General features: G+C 38.6%; 1 protein-coding gene across 13 annotated transcripts in view; it reads right to left on the bottom strand.

Moving 5' to 3' along the window:
• LRRC28 (leucine rich repeat containing 28) overlaps positions 1 to 19,045 on the bottom strand; it is a 157,292-nt gene that overhangs the window by 134,423 nt on the left and 3,824 nt on the right. For 12 of the 13 annotated variants that reach the window (XM_008532916.2, XM_008532922.2, XM_008532918.2 and 9 more), the window contains one exon: positions 18,696 to 18,923. In XM_008532916.2, coding sequence (XP_008531138.2) covers positions 18,696 to 18,863 — 168 coding nt within the window. In that variant the 5' untranslated portion in view covers positions 18,864 to 18,923. Of the gene's footprint in view, positions 1 to 11,563; positions 11,736 to 18,695; positions 18,924 to 19,045 lie in introns of those variants that run through there. The other variant, XM_070619642.1, reaches the window with a different exon arrangement.

Raw genomic sequence — 19,045 nt, 5'->3', positions numbered from 1 at the left:
TTACATACACATATCCTTGCCCTTTTATGATAACCAAATAGCACTGAATATGAATACTGTTATGAAGTCACTGAAACATTTACTGAGTACTCGCTTTTGATAAAACCACTTGTATTTACTTTTCAAATGCTGAAAGATGATTCTTTTTTCCCGCATGTTTTGATATCAATATATTCAATGAAGCTCTTCATGACAAGTTTTTCCTCAGATGTTACTCTTGGATCTGTGCAAAACCCCAAAATGTTTGTCTTAGTGTGGTATCTCCCCTAGTAAGGAGAATATACATTTCCTAGACCCTCATCTAATTTTATCTGCTACAGCATCAATACCATATCCGGCCAACTCATAGGACCTGTGGTCATTCTTGCCAGATGTCTGCTTGGCTCTGCCAGACAGCATTCTAATCTCTCCATGACACAATAGTTAGCTCTTTTGAGCTATATACCTATACACACAATTAAGCACCAAATAATGTTTCTGCTGCCAACAGTGCGTCACTATGTCTTTATTAACAAGGAAGTACACTGTGTTTTTATTTAAAACTAAGTACACTGATCCTGAGAAAATTGCTGTTCATTAGAATACCGGGTAAAAAAACAAAACAAAACACTTAGATATCTGCCCCCAAAGACTGGCAAATAAGCAGCCTGTCGCATAAGCTATGGCCGACATCTACTGGTGGGTGTTCTATAAGATCATTCTCTGCCTTCCATTAGCACATTTTTAGCAGTGTAGCTAAATAATGCAAGGGAAACACTATACGTTTTAATTTTTCTACTTCCAAGTTCATGTAAAGTGAGTAAGAGATTGGACAACTAAGCATTAACATCAAAATTGTTGTTACTCTGTGGGTAACTAAGCTCTAATGCTGGATTGTAGATGCCACACAAACTAGTTTATCTTGATCCATAAAACTTACAGTTTACTAAGTTTTAAAATGTTTTTAAATTTTAAAATCCTGATAAGGTAATAACCTTAAAGCACCTCTCAAAACTGTCATTACTATTATTCCCTTCTCTTTTTTTTCAATTTTGACAAACAAAAGTTTTTTTTTTTTTTTTTTTTTAAAGATTTTATTTTTTTCCTTTTTCTCCCCAAAGTCCCCCAGTACATAGTTGTATATTCTTCGTTGTGGGTCCTTCTAGTTGTGGCATGTGGGACGCTGCCTCAGCGTGGTTTGATGAGCAGTGCCATGTCCGCGCCCAGGATTCGAACCAACGAAACACTGGACCGCCTGCAGCGGAGCGCGCGAACTTAACCACTCGGCCACGGGGCCAGCCCCCAAACAAAAGTTTTAATAGATAAATAACCTGTGCCCAAATTCCTTGAGTATATATGCTTCCTACTAACCTACTTGAAAACTATTTTCTAAATTAAGCCAAAATTCTCTTCATTAAATCTCACTTATCACTTAGCTAAACAATTTTTCTTTACAAATAATGTAAAAGTAAACTTCAGCAATCATAGTTAACATAAAATTTACCCCAAATTTTGGACTGATGCTTTACCATATCCTTTAAAAAAAAAACTTTCCTTATGTATGCTGATTACACACAACAGCAAAATCACCTAACGATGCATTTCTCTGGATGTACCCCCATCATTAAGCAACACATGACTGTACTTCAAACACTTTGCAAACATGTTCAGCGATGTTCTCTAGGCAGTGTATACCACCCACTTCCTTTTCCTTTCCTTCTGGGCACCTAGTAGGACTGCACTTCTCTCTTCAAGCTGAGCATGGCTAGGCGGCTTGCTTTGCTCCGCGAAATGAGGTCAAAATGGAGGCCTTAAAGAGCATGAGTACAAAAGGTCCACAGTGACCTTCAAATGGTGGAAGCTTTGTCAGCCTTCATCCCTGAGTGAGGACGCAGAAGCCCCGAGCAGTCTGACAGAAAAGCACAGTGTGAGCAAGAAATAACCGTGCTGTTATAAACCACTAGATTCAGCATTCAGCAAAACCTGCTTTATCCTGACCTCTAATACCACATTTCAAAGAAGCCATAAATTAAACACATCCTGGTTCTCACAGCAGTTATAAAAAGTAGAATGAAGTTAGACTTCTACCTCACACCATATTAAAAAAGTTAACTGAAAATGGATCAACAACTTAAATATTAAGAGCTAAAACCATAAAACTCATATTAGACAGGAATAAATCTTCATGATCATGAATTTGGCAATGGATTAACAGATACGACACTGAAAACATGAGCAACAATAGAAAAAATAGATAAATTGAATACCAAAATTAAAAACTTTTGTGCATCAAAGGACATTACAAGAAAGTGAAATGACAACATATAGAATGGGAAAAATCATCTATCTAAGAAGAGTCTAGCATCTAGAATATATAAAGAACTCTTACAACTCAATTAACAGAAAAACCCAACTGAAAAATACACAGAAGACTCGAATAGACCTTGTCTAAAGAAGATACACAAATGGCCAAACAAGCACATGAAAAGAAGCTCAACATCATTAGTATTAGGAAACGCAAATCAAAACCAATGAAGTACCACTTCCAAACTATCAGAATGGCTATAAGTTTTTAAAAAGGAAAAGAACAGAACAAGTATTTGCAAGGATGTGGAGAAATTGGCACATTTGTACATTGTTGGCTGTATGTTGTACACTGTAAAATAAAATGGTTCAGCCACTGTAGAAAGCAGTTTGGCAGTTCCTCAAAAAGTTAAACATAGAATTACCACACGACCCCACAATTCTATCTCTATGTATTTACCCAAAATAATTAAAACAGGTACTCAAACATGTACATGTACACCCACGTTCATATTCACAATAGCCAGGAAAGGGAGAAACAGCCCAAATGTCCATCAAGGGATGAATGGATAAACTGTGGCATACACGCACAATGGCATCTTACTGAGCCATAAAAAGAAATGAAGGACTGCTACATGCTACAACTTGGATGGTCCTTAACAACATTTTGCTAAGCGAAAAGAAGCCAGACACAAAAGGTAACATATTATATGATCCCATTTATATGAAATATCCAAAATACACAAATTTATAGAGACAGAGCACAGATTGGTGGGTGCCAGGGTTGGGGTGTGGAGGGGAATGGGGAGAAACTGCTTAATGGGTAAGGGGTTTTATCTTGGAGCGATGGAAATGCTTGTAACTGATAGAAGTGGTGGTTGCACATCACTGTGAACGCACTAAATGCTACCGAACTGTTCACTTTCAAAATGGCTAATTTGGGGCCAGCCCAGTGACACAGCAGTTAAATTTGCACACTCCACTTTAGCAGCTCAGGATTCACCAGTTTAGATCCCGGGAGTGGACCTACACAGTGCTTATCAAGCCACGCTGTGGCAGGCATCCCACATATAAAATAGAGGAAGACGGGCACAGATGTTAGCTCAGGGTCAGTCTTCCTCAGCAAAAAGAGGAGGATTGGCGGCAGATGTTAGCTCAGGGCTAATCTTCCTCAAAACAAACAAACAAAAAAACGGTTAATTTCACTTTACATGAATTTCACCTCAATACATTTAAATTTTTTTTTAATTTAAAAATAGTTAAAGAAGTTTTGGTACTGAAGGGAAAAAGCACTTCATTCACAAACCATGAAACACACTCAACAAGCTTTCTAGTTGGATCAACAACTGGAAGTCATTGCTTCTGAGCAAGTACATGGCATGAGTTAAATACTAAGTGTCTGTATGAGAATAACTAAGGTAGATTTCTTTTCCTACTAACAATATTAACCCATTCCTCCTCAGTATTTCTCTCCCTATTACTATACATTATGGAGCAGTATTTCTCAACAGAGGAATCAGAAACCCTAGCAGGCTAATGGGAACAGAGAGAGAACCAGCAGCACCTCTCCTCTTCCTCAGCAGCGTGGGGCCCTCCAGAGGCCCAGTTACCACTTGCTCCCCAATGTCCTTTACCATTTACCCATTTGTCTCTTGGATCACTTCCCACTAATTACGCATGTTCCTCTTTTTAAATTTCTCTCCAAATAAACTTTAAGCAGCCTAAAAAAGCACGAGTCTTGTCTTAAACACTTGTCATATTTCCTTGATGTTTCCTGGAGAGAGAAGCAGCAGATGCTCGACCCTTCAATCTACCAACATCAAATCTCTGACGGCCAAGTTCAGCTCTTCTGAAACGAGCGACACAGAATGGTATTAACTACGGTTCTCGTTCGAATTATTCCAGAAAACCTGACACACTTGGGGGAGGGGGGGATGTGAGGGAGGAGGGGAGGTGCCAGAGAAAGGGAGATGGGGCAATAAGAAATGTGTTTGAGAGCACAAACAGCTCACTAACCCCTCTTCTAAAAAAACATCACTCCTAGCAAGGGCTGTGCAATTGCTGATAGATCAAGTAACTCCAGAAGTTTATACACATTTTGCTGGCTACCACTGACATCCTGTTTCCCAGCAAAAAGGTAAATGACTATGCTGTGTAAACAATGGCTAATCTATTCCTAAGAATATAAAAAGGATAATCCAAAACATATGTCAGTTCTTTAAAGGAAAAGGTAAATTTTTATTATTTGGATACACAAGCATAACATCTTTAGTTTTTTTGTTTGTTTTAATGGTTCTAAAAGAAAAGCAATGAAAAAATGCAGCAGATACCCAAATTTCTTGGAGTATCTCCACCAAAATAATCACAGGTATTTTATGTCCCAAGTTCATTAAAATAAAATCTTCCATTGGAAAAACATTCCCATTGGGAATTCACTGAATATAAGTATTACAAATATTAAAATAAAGCCACTCCGAAAGGGAAGGAAAGGGAGGAAAAATGAGAGAAAGAAAATTTTCAAAATGTGGACAAGTTCTTTCGTTTCTAAAGTGGTCTTTGAGGTGCCTAAAAAGAACCCTGAGACAATTTTTTTTACTGCTTTGCATTACGATTATGTAGCTTTAACATACAGTGGCAGTTTAACTTTAATGATAAAAATGAATTGACATAAGTCAATTATAACGTAGTATTCTTTTTTTTCCAATCAAACACATTACTGGCTCAACAGAACTTTCTGCAAGGAAGGAAATATTCTCTATCTGCACTGTCTAATAAGGTGGCTACTAGCCACATGTGGCCATTAAGCACTTAAAATGTAGTTATTGTGACTAATGAATTAAATTTTTTAATATTATTTGATTATAATTTAATTTAAACATTAACAGCCACATGTGGCTGTTAGCTAGCATATTAATGCAGAATTTATATCATTATACTATCAATTTTTCACTTAAAATTAACTCTTTCAGACGTAAAACAAAAAAGAACAATTACTTAACTGTATGAACAATAAACTTTTTAGATTATTTTTCTTAGAAATGATAAAGCATTTGTTTAGCATTTATAGAAGCTGAAACTGACATCTTAAAAAATGTAAATTAAAAAATTTTAAGTATCTGCAAAAATGCAAATATCTTATTGCCAAAAATGTAAAAATAACTTCAAGACTTTTTTTTTTAAAGACTGGCACCTGAGCTAACATCTGATGCCAATCTTTTTTTCTTTTTTCCTTCTTCTTCTCCCCAAAGCCCCCCAGTACACAGTTGTATATTCTAGTTATAGGTCCTCCTGGTTGTGCTATGTGAGACGCCGCCTTAGCACGGCCTGATGAGTGGTGCCATGTCTGTACCCAGGACTCAAACTGGCAAAACCCTGGGCCACCAAAGTGGAGCACACGAGCTTAACCACTCAGCCACAGGGCCAGCCCCAAGACATTTTTTACTTAGCAAAAACTCTTACCAAAAATATGCTCATAATTAAAAATACTGTATATCCAGTACACTTACAAAACTAAAACATATATCTGAATTGTGATAAAAATTTGATTACAAAGACTTTACGAAAGAAGAAAAACAAACATTAAAAATTACCGAAATGCCTCTTGAAGTATTAATCTTAAAAACACTTGTTTAAAAATGAAAGCTACAGGGGCTGGCCCCATGGCCGAGTGGTTAAATTCACGCTCCGCTGCAAGCGGCCCAGTGTTTCGCTGGTTCGAATCCTGGGCGCGGACAAGGCACTGCTCATCAAGCCACGCTGAGGCAGTGTCCCACATGCCACAACTAGAAGGACCCACAACGAAGAATATACAACTATGTACCAGGGGGCTTTGGGGAGAAAAAGGAAAAAATTAAAATCTTTTAAAAAATAAAATAAAAATAATAAAAATATTAAAAAAAAAATGAAAGCTACATGGGGCCACCAGTGGTGTAGTGGTTAAGTTTGTGCACTCCACTTTGGCGGCCTGGGGTTTGCCAGTTCTGATCCTGGGTGCAGACCTACACACTGTTCATCAAGCCATGCTGAGGTGGCATTCCACAAAGAAGAATTAGAAGGATGTACAACTAGGATATAAACTATGTACTGGGGCTTTGGGGAGAGAGAAAAAAAAAGAGAGAGGAAGTTTGGCAACAGATGTTAGCTCAGGGCCAATCTTCCTCACCAAGAAAGAAAAGCATACCTTTAAAAAAAAAGAAGAAAAGAAAGCTACATAAGTATCATAAACAAGCATTGATGGTTAGGGAACCATTTGCCACTACCTACTTTCTATTTTTAAAAATCTATTTCATATGCATTTGGTAAGTATGATTTCATAAATGGAATATTCAAAGCAACAGAAAAATACACACACAAAAAGAATAATAAACGCTTATTCCCATAAAGCCAGATCAACCATTTAAAAATGTTTTTTAATTTCATTTTTTTTACTGCAGTAACATTGGTTTATAACTATATAGATTTCAGGTGTACATCATTCTATTTCAAATTCTGTGTAGATTACATCATAATCACCACCCAAAGACTAATTACAATCCATCACCACACACATGTGCCTAATTACCCCTTTCGCCCTCCTCCCTCTGCCCTTCCCCTCTGGTAACCACCAATCCAATCTCTGTTGCTATGTCTTTGTTTGTCATTATTTTTATCTTCCACTTAGGAGTGAGATCACATGGTATCTGACTTTCTCCCTCTGACTTATTTCACTCAGCATAATACCCTCAAGCTTCATCCATGTTGCCACAAATGGCTGGAGTTCATCATTTCTTATGGCTGAGTAGTATTCCATTGTGTACATACACCACATCTTCTATTCACTCATCCCTTCATGGGCATCGAGGTTGCTTCCAAGTCTTGGCTATTGTGAATAATGCTGCGATGAACATAGGGGTGCATGTATCTTTATGTATTGAGGTTTTCAAGTTCTTTGGAAAATACCAGCAGTGGGATAGCTGGATCATATGGTAGATCTATTCTTAATTTTCTGAGGAATCTCCATACTATTTTCCATAGTGACTGTACCAGTTTGCACTCCCACCAGCAGTGTACGAGGGTTCTCTTCTCTCCACATCCTCTCCAACACTTACTGTTTCCTGTCTTGTTAATTATAGCCATCATGATGGGAATGAGGTATATCTCATTGTAGTTTTGATTTGCATTTCCCTGATAGTGAATGATGCTGAACATCTTTTCATGTGCCTGTTGCCCATCCATATATCTTCTTTGGAGAAATCTCTGTACAGATCTTTTGCCCATTTTTTAATTGAGTTGTTAGTTTCTTTGTTGTTGAGATGTTCTTTGTGTATTTTGGATATTAACCCTTTATCAAATATATGGATTGCAAATATCTTCCCCCAATTATTAGGTTGTCTTTTCATTTTGTTGATGGTTTCCTTTGCTGTGCAGAAGGTTTTTAGTTTGATATAGTCCCATTTGTTTATTTTCTCTATTGTTTCCCTTGCCCGGTCAGACATGGTATTTGAAAGAATGCAGTAAGACGGATATGGAAGACCATGCTGCCTATGTTTTCTTCTAGAAGTTTAACGGTTTCAGATCTTACATTCAAGCCTTTAATCCATTTTGAGTTGATTTTTGTGCATGGTGCAAGATAAAATCATTTAAAATTATATCCAGCCATCCAGCCTGAATAATTCTATAAGCTTATGACATAACTGCTTATTTTAGGGGGGAGGGGAGCATGTTCCAAGCCCAGTGTATGATATTACAAGTGCCTTACTTACAGAATATGAATATTTGTTGACTGATCTGATGTGGCTAACATTTGGAAACTGGCATCTCACTTTTGGTGTGCAGGTACCTCATTTTAGCATAGTGAATGCTGGAAAATGAATTTCAAATTGTGGAAACATATACATAGCAATGGCTTTTGAGCCTTCTGATTGCAAACAGAACCCTTCAGTTGCACAAGGATATGGTCTGGGATAAGAGAAAGACTCCTCTCTCTGCCACCTCTTTTTAAACTTTCCTCCTAACTCTGCAGGCAGAAACTATGAATCATATAGAGTAGGTTAAATCAGGTTTCCTATATTTTCTTTAAGAAAGTATAGTATGATACATGTTTTAAAAATATTTCTATCAAGAAAAGTTAGACTTTTAGTCAACATAAAACTCAGAGTTAGGGCCGGCTCCGTGGCAAAGTGGTTAAGTTCGTGCACTCCGCTGCGGTGGCCCAGGGTTCAGATCCTGGGCGCGGACATGGCACCACTTGTCAGGCCACGTTGAGGCGGCGTCCTACATGCCACAACTAGAAGGACCTGCAACTAAGAGATACAACTATGTCCGGGGGAGAGGGGGGGTGCGGTTTGGGGAGAAAAAGCAGGAGAAAAAAAAAAGGATTGGCAACAGTTGTTAGCTCAGGTGCCAGTCTTTAAAAAAAAAAAAAACTCAGAGGTAACCAAGAAAATTCACTTAACATCAAACACCTCATTGCTCCACAGTAGACAAATGTGGTTAAATCTTAACTATATGGTGCTAGACTAGAAGTAGGTCATCAATAAACACCCACAGAATTAAAATGAAAGCAAGAGTGACTGAACTACAAATTAGGAGACCTGGTTTTTGCTCTAACTGACCATAAAAGTGACCTTAGGTCAATCCGTTATCTTCTAAGCTTACTTTCCTCAAGAAGAAAAATTGCCTAAATTATCTATAAAGCTCCTTCTAGCTTTGAAATTCTATGATTCAATAAACAGAAGTAAATGATAGGTCAGATGTTCACTCTCCAAACTATTTCCAAATAGTTAACTATTTGACAGGGAGCCGCTGTCAATCAATCAGGAACAATGAGGGGGAAAACTACTAAATCTGAAAATTCAATAGGAAAAGCATCTCAGATTTATAACAAAGCATACTTTTCAGGCACATATGCATTTCGTAATGAATATTTTGCAAGACTACACCACATTTTACACATAAGCACTAAAACACAGAGCATCAGACTGCTTTACTATTTGACATAATCACCCATTCCCATACATTCAATTTAAGAAATAACTAAGATGCTTTCATGCAGAGCTAGCTCGAGAAAGAGCAATCACGGTGATTATGGAAGCCCTGCACCCTAACAGCAGTTTAAGCTGCAAGGGTCCATCAGATTAGGGAAAAACAAGAAGCCCCTTGTGCTGGAATTCAAAATTAAGCAAACAAACGAAAAGAGAAATTAATTCCCTCTCCCTATTTCTTCTGCCATACTTGACTGCATGATGCTCTACCATCTCCTTAACTTACGGTTTTTCCCTTCAAGGTGTTCCAATGTTCATCTGATCCAGATCCTGCTGTTACCAAATTCAAAGGGGGTGGAGGGCGGAGCTGTGTGACTTCCCAGTCCTCAAACCCTTTCAACCTCAACGCAGCCACCAGCAGTGAGCAGCAATGGAGATGTCAATTCAGCATAAACACAGGCATCACCATCATTGTAAATCAAAATATTTAGACTCACTGATTAATAAAATTTGAGAGCTGGATAAGATCATATTGGTACTATATTCCAACAATCTTATTTTAATTGATTTTTAACTATAAAAATATTTATTGAAAAGAATATAAACCAAACAATAATAGAACCTTTCCCTTTTACTATAAATACTTAAGTAAGGCTCTGTTTCTTCCAGCTCCCACCCCTACTCTCATGCCCTCGCCCCATCCACAGCTATAATCACTATCAAGTTTGATGTACAATCTTTTTTTATGCCTTAGTCTATTCGTCTATAAAGCAGGGATAATGACAGTCCTATTAGTTAGGCCTACCTCATAGGACTGTCTTGAGGATGAAATAAGTTAATACATGTAAATCACTTAAATCAGTGCCTGGCACTTAGTAAAGACTCCAATGACATTAGCTGCTATCAGATTTTAACTAATCTCATACTGATGAACATTTAGGTTTTCACAATTTTCATCATATACAATGCTGTGATGAACATCCTTGACATTTGACATTTTTTTCTGTTGGGTAAATCCATGCACATAAAAATGCTGATTCAAACATATGCTCATGTAAAATTTTGCTATATATGGTCCAACCACCCACCAAAAACAGAGTCACTTTCCTCTTCCTCCAACAGTGTCTGAGAGTATCTTTTCATTGTCTTCAATATTGGGCATTAATAATCTTCAACGCTAGGTATTAATCAACAACGCAAGGTATTAATCTTTCTATTAGGCAAGGTTGATCGATGTTCTATCACTTCTATTGGAAGTTAAACATCTTTTTGTGTTTTGACTAGCTGTATTCTTTTATGATTTGCCTGTTCATATTTGATGGGGAAGGTCAGGTATGTTTTCTCTTGGGTCAATAGGGAAGAAAAAACATCTGCACCTCACCCCTCACCCCAATTCAGGAATGTGTGATTGACAGACCTCTTCTTCCCTTCAGTCCTAGTAGGATATCATCTTTAAGTTAAGTTTTTTCTTGCATAGATTAATTGCTTAATCAGGATCCATCTGCTCTTACTCTAAGCCATAAGCCAAACTCCCCTCTTTCATTAAAATTTACATGCTTCTTTCTTGTCCTTTCATATTTATAAATAAAATTGGCAACTGGTGAGAGCTCCACCAGTATTTGGGTAGGTCACCCTTTCATGTCCCCAGGAAGGCCTCCTGCCTACTGCCCTCATTAAGAGAAGTTGGCATGTCCATTAAGTGATTTACTTCCAGGTTGAGATTTTTTTTTCCCCTCTAAGTCTCCTGTGACCTTTTCTTTTTATAAGTGAAGGAACTGAGGTCCAAAGAGGTTAAGCACATACAGAGTGGGTCTGTTACCCGCTGGTACTAAGCTTTACTACCAAACAATGAAACACCTCCTTCCTGGGACTGCAGCCCTCAAATGCTCCCACTGCTAACTCCTTCCCTTGATGACCTTCCAGATTAGGAGGAAGACAGGGTGGTTCCTGCTTCCAAGCTATACTCCTTCTCCAACTCTTACAAAGACCCCAGCTACCGGTGAGGGAGTTGAGGGGAAATCAGGGTGGGCTCTACCTCACACCCTCCATCCCACACAGTCATATCATCTGAAACGTCCTCATGATGCAAATCTCTCCACAACCACATATACCATCCCCCGAGACGACTTACTCAAGCATGCCCAGTACAAGTCTTCAACATCAATGGGTCCTTTGGCCCCTCCCCATTCTCCCTATTCATTCACTCCTCCTTTCTTGCTTTGCCTCCAATCCAGCTTAGATTCCATGTCCCATCATTTTAATCACTCTTGCCAAAATGCTAAACCTCCTCAGTGCCTCTGCACTTGTATTGTACCCACCTGGCAAAAACCTAACCCTGCAAAAAGGCAGCAGGCCACTTTCTTCATACCTCAGACAGCTGAGCACCGCAAAAGATAATCTCCTAAACAAGCAGGTGGTTCCACCATAAGCTTAGCCACCAACTGCCTGCTGAATAGCGCCAACATTCTACTGCCTTTCCCTAGCCAAACTGCCCTGTGACTCTTCACAACAATAATTTCAAACCTGCATTCTCCACAAATCTCCACTCCCCAAGTAGATGTCCTTGCCCAGTAAAGCTGTCAGACAAGAAAGCGCTCATCTGCCTCTCTCCCCCTCAATCCGTATCTTTGTACCCATCCTCTCCTTCTTTATCTTGTTGCAAAGGAAGAAGGGATACTATTTCCAAGGTCAATTCCTCTACATGTACTCTGGAGCTCATCCCCTCCTACCTTCTTAGGAATCTTGGACTTCTAATTATTCCCTTTTTCTGTATCTTCAACTCCCCTCTAATGGAGATTTCCCCTCAGCACTTACACAAGTTCAACTCTTTCCTCTTAGAAAAGAGAGGAGAGGGAAAGAGAAAAGGGGAGAGAAGAAAAAATCTCCTTTGTTGTCAAGACCACTCCAACTATGCCCCTCCTTCCATATCACAACCAAACTTGGACTCATCTACCTTGCTATCTGTTTTTCTCATCTCCTTTTCACCACATAATCCACCAAACTTGGGTTCTACACTCCAAAGCTTCTACTCCCTCTACATAGTCACCACCACCTTGTCACTAAAGTCTTTGGACAAATATTGACCTTCATCTTATTTGATGCCTAAGCACCAAGCACTCTTTAAAATACCTTCTCCCTCTGGCCTCCAAAATATCACATCCCTCGTTTTCCTTCTGCCTCTGACAGCCGCTCCTTATCTTCTTATCCCCAAATTTTAAGTGTAGAAATTTAAATTTAAAGAAATTTCCTTCCCAATTTCTAAGCAATTTCATTCTTGCCCTTGGCTTCTATTAAAATCAACATGCCACAAATGCCCACATTTATATATATCTAGCCCAGAACTCTCAGAAGTCCTGAGAATATTTTTACTCTCCCAAACCTGCTCCACTTCTAATACTCCCTAACTCAGTAAATCACAGTTATTCAAACTTGAAATCTGGAAGCATACTATTAGTCAGTAATTCTTTGGTTTCAAAGAAAAAAGAGGAAAAAACCACTTCAAACTAGTTTCAGCAAAAAGGAGGAGGATGAGGAAGAGAAGCAAAAGGAAGAGGAGGAGAAAAAAGAATGTAGTAACTCAAGCAACTACTATATAACAGGCACTCCACAAATATGTGTTAATTGAATGAATGATGAATAAATAAATGAATGGGAAAAAATCCAGAGGTAAATCTAACTCCCGGAACGCTAGATCCAGGTATTCAAACGACATCATCAGGACGCCTTCTCTCCTTCACACCCAGATCTGCTTTCTTTGCTTGTTTCTTTCTCAGGCAGCAGCCCAGATGGCCAGCAGCAGCTTCAGGCTGAGTCTACCAATTTAGCAAGTCAATGGAGCGTGCCTTTTCTCCCGAAAGTCCCAGTTAAAGTCTCCAGGCTGGGCCAATCACTGTGGCCAGGAGAATGGAATACAGGCTTTTTACCACCTGAAATCTCTTCTCCACCTCTATAGCCACCACCCTTGTCTATCTGCCTTCTTAATATCTCTACTTGAATGTCTTCACTGGCTAAGAAAAAGTCCTTAACATGGTTCAAGATTTTGTGTGGCCTGGCTCCTACCTGCCTCTTTAGCTGTCCGTTTCAGTCTCTATGCTCCAGCTACAATAGACTCATCTTCACTTCTCTGATCACGCCTGCTGTCTCCAATGTCAGGCCCTTTGCCCTTGTTTTTCCTTCCATCTGAAAGTTCTTCATTAATGCCTATTCATCCCTCCAGTCTCAGCCTAATATCACTTCCTCAGGGACACACTCCTTGATCCCTAGAGAGGATTAAATAATCCATGTTATAGACCAGCAGCCTGTCCTTATCAGGAGTCTAGTAATTACTGTTTAATATCTATCTTCCCTGCCACAGTAGAGGCTCCATGAGGGCAGGGCTTACGTCTGTCTTGTTCACCATCACGCATCCTGGCATAGAGACTGGTACACCTTGGTACTCCTCAAATATGTGTGAAATAAATGAATGAATACCCAAGCTATGGTAGTCAGCTTAAAATCCATCTACTTGATTCTGTTTAAAACAATCAATCAGGATAAAGTAAGGCAGTCAATGAAATAAACTTAATAAATTTACAAATTCTTATCCCAAAGAATAATATCTAGGGGCCGGCCCTGTGGTGCAGCAGTTAAGTGCACACGTTCCGCTTCAGCGGCCCGGGGTTCGCCGGTTCAGATCATTGGTGCGGACATGGCACCACTTGGCACGCCATGCTGCGGTAGGCGTCCCACATATAAAGTAGAGGAAGATGAGCATGGATGTTAGCTCAGGGCCAGCCTTCCTCAGCATAAAGAGGGAGATTGGCAGCAGTTAGCTCAGGGCCAATCTTCCTCAAAAAAAAAACAAAAAAAAAGAATATCTAAAGTTGTAAGCTTTTTAATCCCATGTTCAAAAACCATGCAGTAGCTCTACATTGCCAATAGGATATAGTTCTAACTCCTTAAGAACTGTTTAAGGGACTTAAGATTCAACAAGACCTGGCCCCAATGTAGAATTCTCATCTCAGCTTTACCTCCTGCTCTTCCCCCTCACAAACTCTGTGCTACATTAGTAGTTTTCTATTCCACTCTGTAGTTTCCTAAGGAGTCCATACAGCTCCTTGGTAGGGGAGGAGACATAGATTGAACAAGACTCCCAGCTATCCACCCCCCGAAATAAAAGTAGCTCCAGTTGTATCTATTTTACTTAGGGAACTTTTTGAATAGATAGCCCTGCTAAACTGGGTTTGAAAACGTTTACTAGATCTGCACATCCCAGCCACGTGGGGTTCTGTGTAGAGAGCACCAATACAGAGGGCAAACACAAGGAGAGCTACTCTGGCTGAAGTGGAGACACCCACCTCCTCAGTCTTCCCCCTGCCACCTCCCCACAATTCCCCACCTAGGCCCTGCTCAGGTACCCTGAGGCTCTGAAGAACACATAAAACCTCTGCTCTAGGCAAATCAGGCACCTAGACTTGTCCCTGGAACTTTCTGCCATTGAGTCTTAGTTCATATCTTTTTCTTCAGCTTCGGATGTCAACAAACCAAAATTCCATGAGTAAGAATTTATTCCATAATGTATCTATTGGCAGTGCCTTGAAGAGTACTGGGTACATATTAAGCGCTCAATAAATACATGCTGGGGCCCGCCCGGTGGTGTAGTGGGTTAAGTTTGCATGCTCTGTTTCAGTGGCCCGGGATTCACAGGTTCAGATCCTGGGCATGGACCTACACACCACTCATCAAACCATGCTATGGCGGCATCCCACTTACAAAATAGAGGAAGACTGGCATAGATCGCTTCAGCAACAAGCTTCCTCAAGCAAAAAGAGGAAGATTTGCAACAGATGTTTGCTCAGGGCCAATCTTCCTCACAAAAAAAAAAACAAGAAAACAAAAAAAAACCCATGTCGAATGAATGATACTTTTCCTCCTGAGCTCCTGTCACAGTCATTCTTCAGTGTCAATGCAAATAGCATCTTCTTTAAAAAATCTACAATTCTGCTACACATAATTAAATTATGTGTCCCACAAATGTTAGGCAGTAGGCCAGACACTGGGCATACAGAACTTAAGACAGAGTCCCTGCCCTCGAAGGCTCTCATTGTGGAACTCTTATAGCTATATTCTTATAGCTATACTATATATAGTCCTTATGCTAATCTATCATATATTCATTTACTTATCCATTCAACAACTATGTGAAGACCTATTACATAACAAACACAGACCCTATATCTCCTATTCTCTTATTTATCTTCTAACCACCACAAAGATCAGACACTTAATAATTCTTGAAATGCATTTAAAATAATTATAGGCAAATTCTTTAAAATATTTTAATTCTTTAAATTCTAAGATAAATATTAGGAACCAAAATCACGTTTCCTAACTACTTCTTATTCACCCATTAATTATAAAACTGGATTCCTATATAAGTTGACTCATACTATGTTAAAAAAGTTTAAAGATTTCTCAGTTATATAACTAAATGGTAATACTGCATAATGAAATATTACTAAAAAGCATTTTAAAATGTAAAATGTGCCTACCCCTTGACCCAGCAGTCCTACTTTTGAGACTCAATCCTAAACACAAACACACATGCACACAAAAGGATGTATGTATATCTCCTGGCCTCAAGGTTAATGGAATGAGAACACCATGAAGTGAAAAGAAAATATTCACAGAAATATGTAGAGTATGATTCTATTTTGTTGTTAAAAAAGGGAAAAAAATATACAGAGTACATAATTACATAAACACAAGCAAAGGAGTGGAAGCATACAACCAAACTATTAATACTGGCTGCTCCACGGTATAGAAGTGGATAAAGAGAAAGAGAGACAACTACTCTTCATATATTCCTCTCTGCTGTTTGATCTAAGGGCATATATCATTAAAATACGAAAAGTTTATTCTTTTAAGTGTATAAAAAAGGCTTTTCCCTGTGCTTTGGTTCTAAATATGGGCATTCCTGAAGTTCTGAACATCTGACATAAAATCATCCCACAAATATAAACCACTGCGCTGTACCAAGCGACCTGCAGGCACAAGGAAAGAAGGGCAGAGGCTGTGCGTTAGTGACTACTTCTCCTCTCACCAAGAGGCTTCACATGTGAGGGCTGGGGGAGGAAAGGAGAAGGGGAATGTTGAGAAGAGGGCGATTAACACAATAGAACAATTTTAATATGAAATAATAAAACAATGTGATAATGGAAATGATTGGCAGGTTCCCAAGCTTCTCCAAAAAAAAGACCAATTAACCCATAATGTGTTTGACATACAACATGTTTCCAAAATGTGGCTTTTTTACCTGTGGACAGAATTGCAGCTGTAAGTCAAATTCCACATACTAAATTTCCTTCAGGAACTATATCAGTACACCACCAAACATTCTAAAAGCTTTAAGTCACAAGGTAGGGCACTGGAGGACAAATACTGTTTCATCTGCTTCCAAGCACTGTGCAGTAAGCCACCCTATATCCACTACAGTCAAGCAATGGGACGACTGCTACCGCTCCCACCACCCCTGATATCTGCAGAGCCCTTCACAGTTTACAAAGCTCTTTGACACACGGGAATCAAATGTTCCATCTAAGAGAAAGCATAAATAGAAAGTACATAGCTTATCATTTAACACATGCAACAATTTAGTATTCAATGAATAAAAAGGTGGCAGAGCACGAACTTGAAGTGACTGCTTATGAGCCACTATAAATATCAGTTAAAATAGTATAGCGGATACCTAAAAATTTTCATAAGTAGAAAACTGCAGCTGAGAAACTGCCACAAAGCCAAAAGTTTACTGTAACTTTTATAAGCAAAGGCCAATTTCTCTGACCAAAGTCTACCCCAGTGGACTATGGCTGATCGTTAAGAAGTAATCCACTCACAACATTTTGTTGGTACAACAATAACAAGCATGGGAAAATATGGTCTATAATCCTGGACAAATTATTTCTTACACCACTTCTTCCCCAAAGTGGGGAGCAAAACACACCAGGTAAATACGGTTTCACATCATGCAATGATGATTTTGCAAAAAGGATTCATATAACTATATATAGAATATCAAAGTTTGAAAACTGAAAAAGTCTAATTTAAAAAAATCTAACTAGGCACTCAAAATAACATAACATATATACCAATGTGCCCAACACTAAAAATGAAAGGTATATATCCCTTTACTTCCAGCTACACCAAAGATAAACAAATTTTATAATGCTTTCTACCTCCGGTAGGTATTTTACACAGATTAAATAAAACTTTTCTAGGAAAACACTCCACACACATGAAACCAGTAAGACGTACTTTCAGATATTTAGGAAAGTCCAGTATAGTGAAGGGAATGAAAAATGGGTCAATTCACAAAGAAACAACAAGACAGCTTAATCGTCTAGAACTAATGAGAACTGAAATTCAAGTATAAGACTCAAATGAGGTAGAGTGATAATTAGAAAAGGCCACATAAAGCAAATCCGTTTAAAACAGACATCAAATTTCATATTAAATAGTGGGAATAAAAAGTTTGATTAGGGGGCTGGCCCGGTGGCGCAGTGGTTAAGTTTGCACATTTCACTTCAGCAGCCCGGGGTGGGCCAGTTAGCTCAAGGCCAGTCTTTCTCAGCAAAAAAAAAGAGGAGGATTGTTTGCAGATGTTAGCTCAGAGCTACTCTTCCTCAAAAAAAACCCAAAAAACAAAAACAAAAAACATTAAAAAAAATGTTTGATTGGGACATTCTCTTGAAAAAAAATTTTAAAGTTTTTTTTAATCTTATATGTAATAAAATTCAGATTATAATAACTATGTGCTTATTCTTAGAACATAGGAAGAAAAAAAAAGAAAGTAAAGCAAATGTTGCTTTTATGGCAAAAATTTTTCCAACAAATTGGCCAGCCCAATTCAAAATGATTTGATTTTCACAGTGCAGTCATAAGAAAGGTTTTTGTTTTTTGAGGTTTTGTTTCTTTTTCCAAAACACTCAAAGGCTACATGAAGCTTCCCAAATGACTATGTTAATGTTTTAGTCTTCAAATCATCATCTTCTTAAATGCCTCTAACTCAGTCATCCTCGTTGGTCTTTTTCTTCTTTATGTTTTAACTGGTCCACTGGCTACTGTAACATCCAAAAAATCATCTAGGAAGCTTAATATACAAAGAAAGTACAGGCCCAGATAGATGCACAAGCTAAGTGAAGAGGGGTTTTTAAACGGGGAATAATTTTAGAAGTGATATATTAGCGAATATTTTGCTTTCCTACACAACTCCTCCTGCAGCCTCATAATTACACAGACCTAACGAATAATGAATTCTCAGCTAACGAGGACCCCCATATGCGTATTTATATTACCTGTTTATATAACAAGAGAGGATACATATCATGGTCTGAATATCTTAGGACATGTAAAACAGATCTAAGTCAGGACCACATTACAAACGATTTTTTTAAATGCAATGTAATACTGTACCAAGGTTGTAAGGGAGTTCCTTTTCATATAGAGTCTCTCCAAGTACTGCAGTCCCTCATCTTTCAGTAACTCCAATGGGAAATGGTGCAGATTCCTATAATTTAAGAACAAATTCTTGTGCTTTTCCAGCCTTGCCACAGAAATCGTCTTACAAAGTTCGGATGCCATGACTGAATATATCCCATCAGGCACACTGCAGCACTACATCTTGTCAAAATTGGTCCATTGCTAAAGAGAACAAAAACACTGAATAAGTACAATATCGCTTACAAGTGTTGCCAAAAACTAGTTAGCATACAGAGATTTGCAAATGCTAAAAGCACAGTTATACATTCAAACCCTGTTTTTCT

The sequence above is a fragment of the Equus przewalskii genome, chromosome 1, assembly GCF_037783145.1.
Source record: "Equus przewalskii isolate Varuska chromosome 1, EquPr2, whole genome shotgun sequence".
In the NCBI taxonomy this organism is placed as follows: domain Eukaryota; kingdom Metazoa; phylum Chordata; class Mammalia; order Perissodactyla; family Equidae; genus Equus; species Equus przewalskii.
Note: the sequence above shows the minus strand (reverse complement) of the source record. Positions and strands in the feature narration are given on the sequence as shown.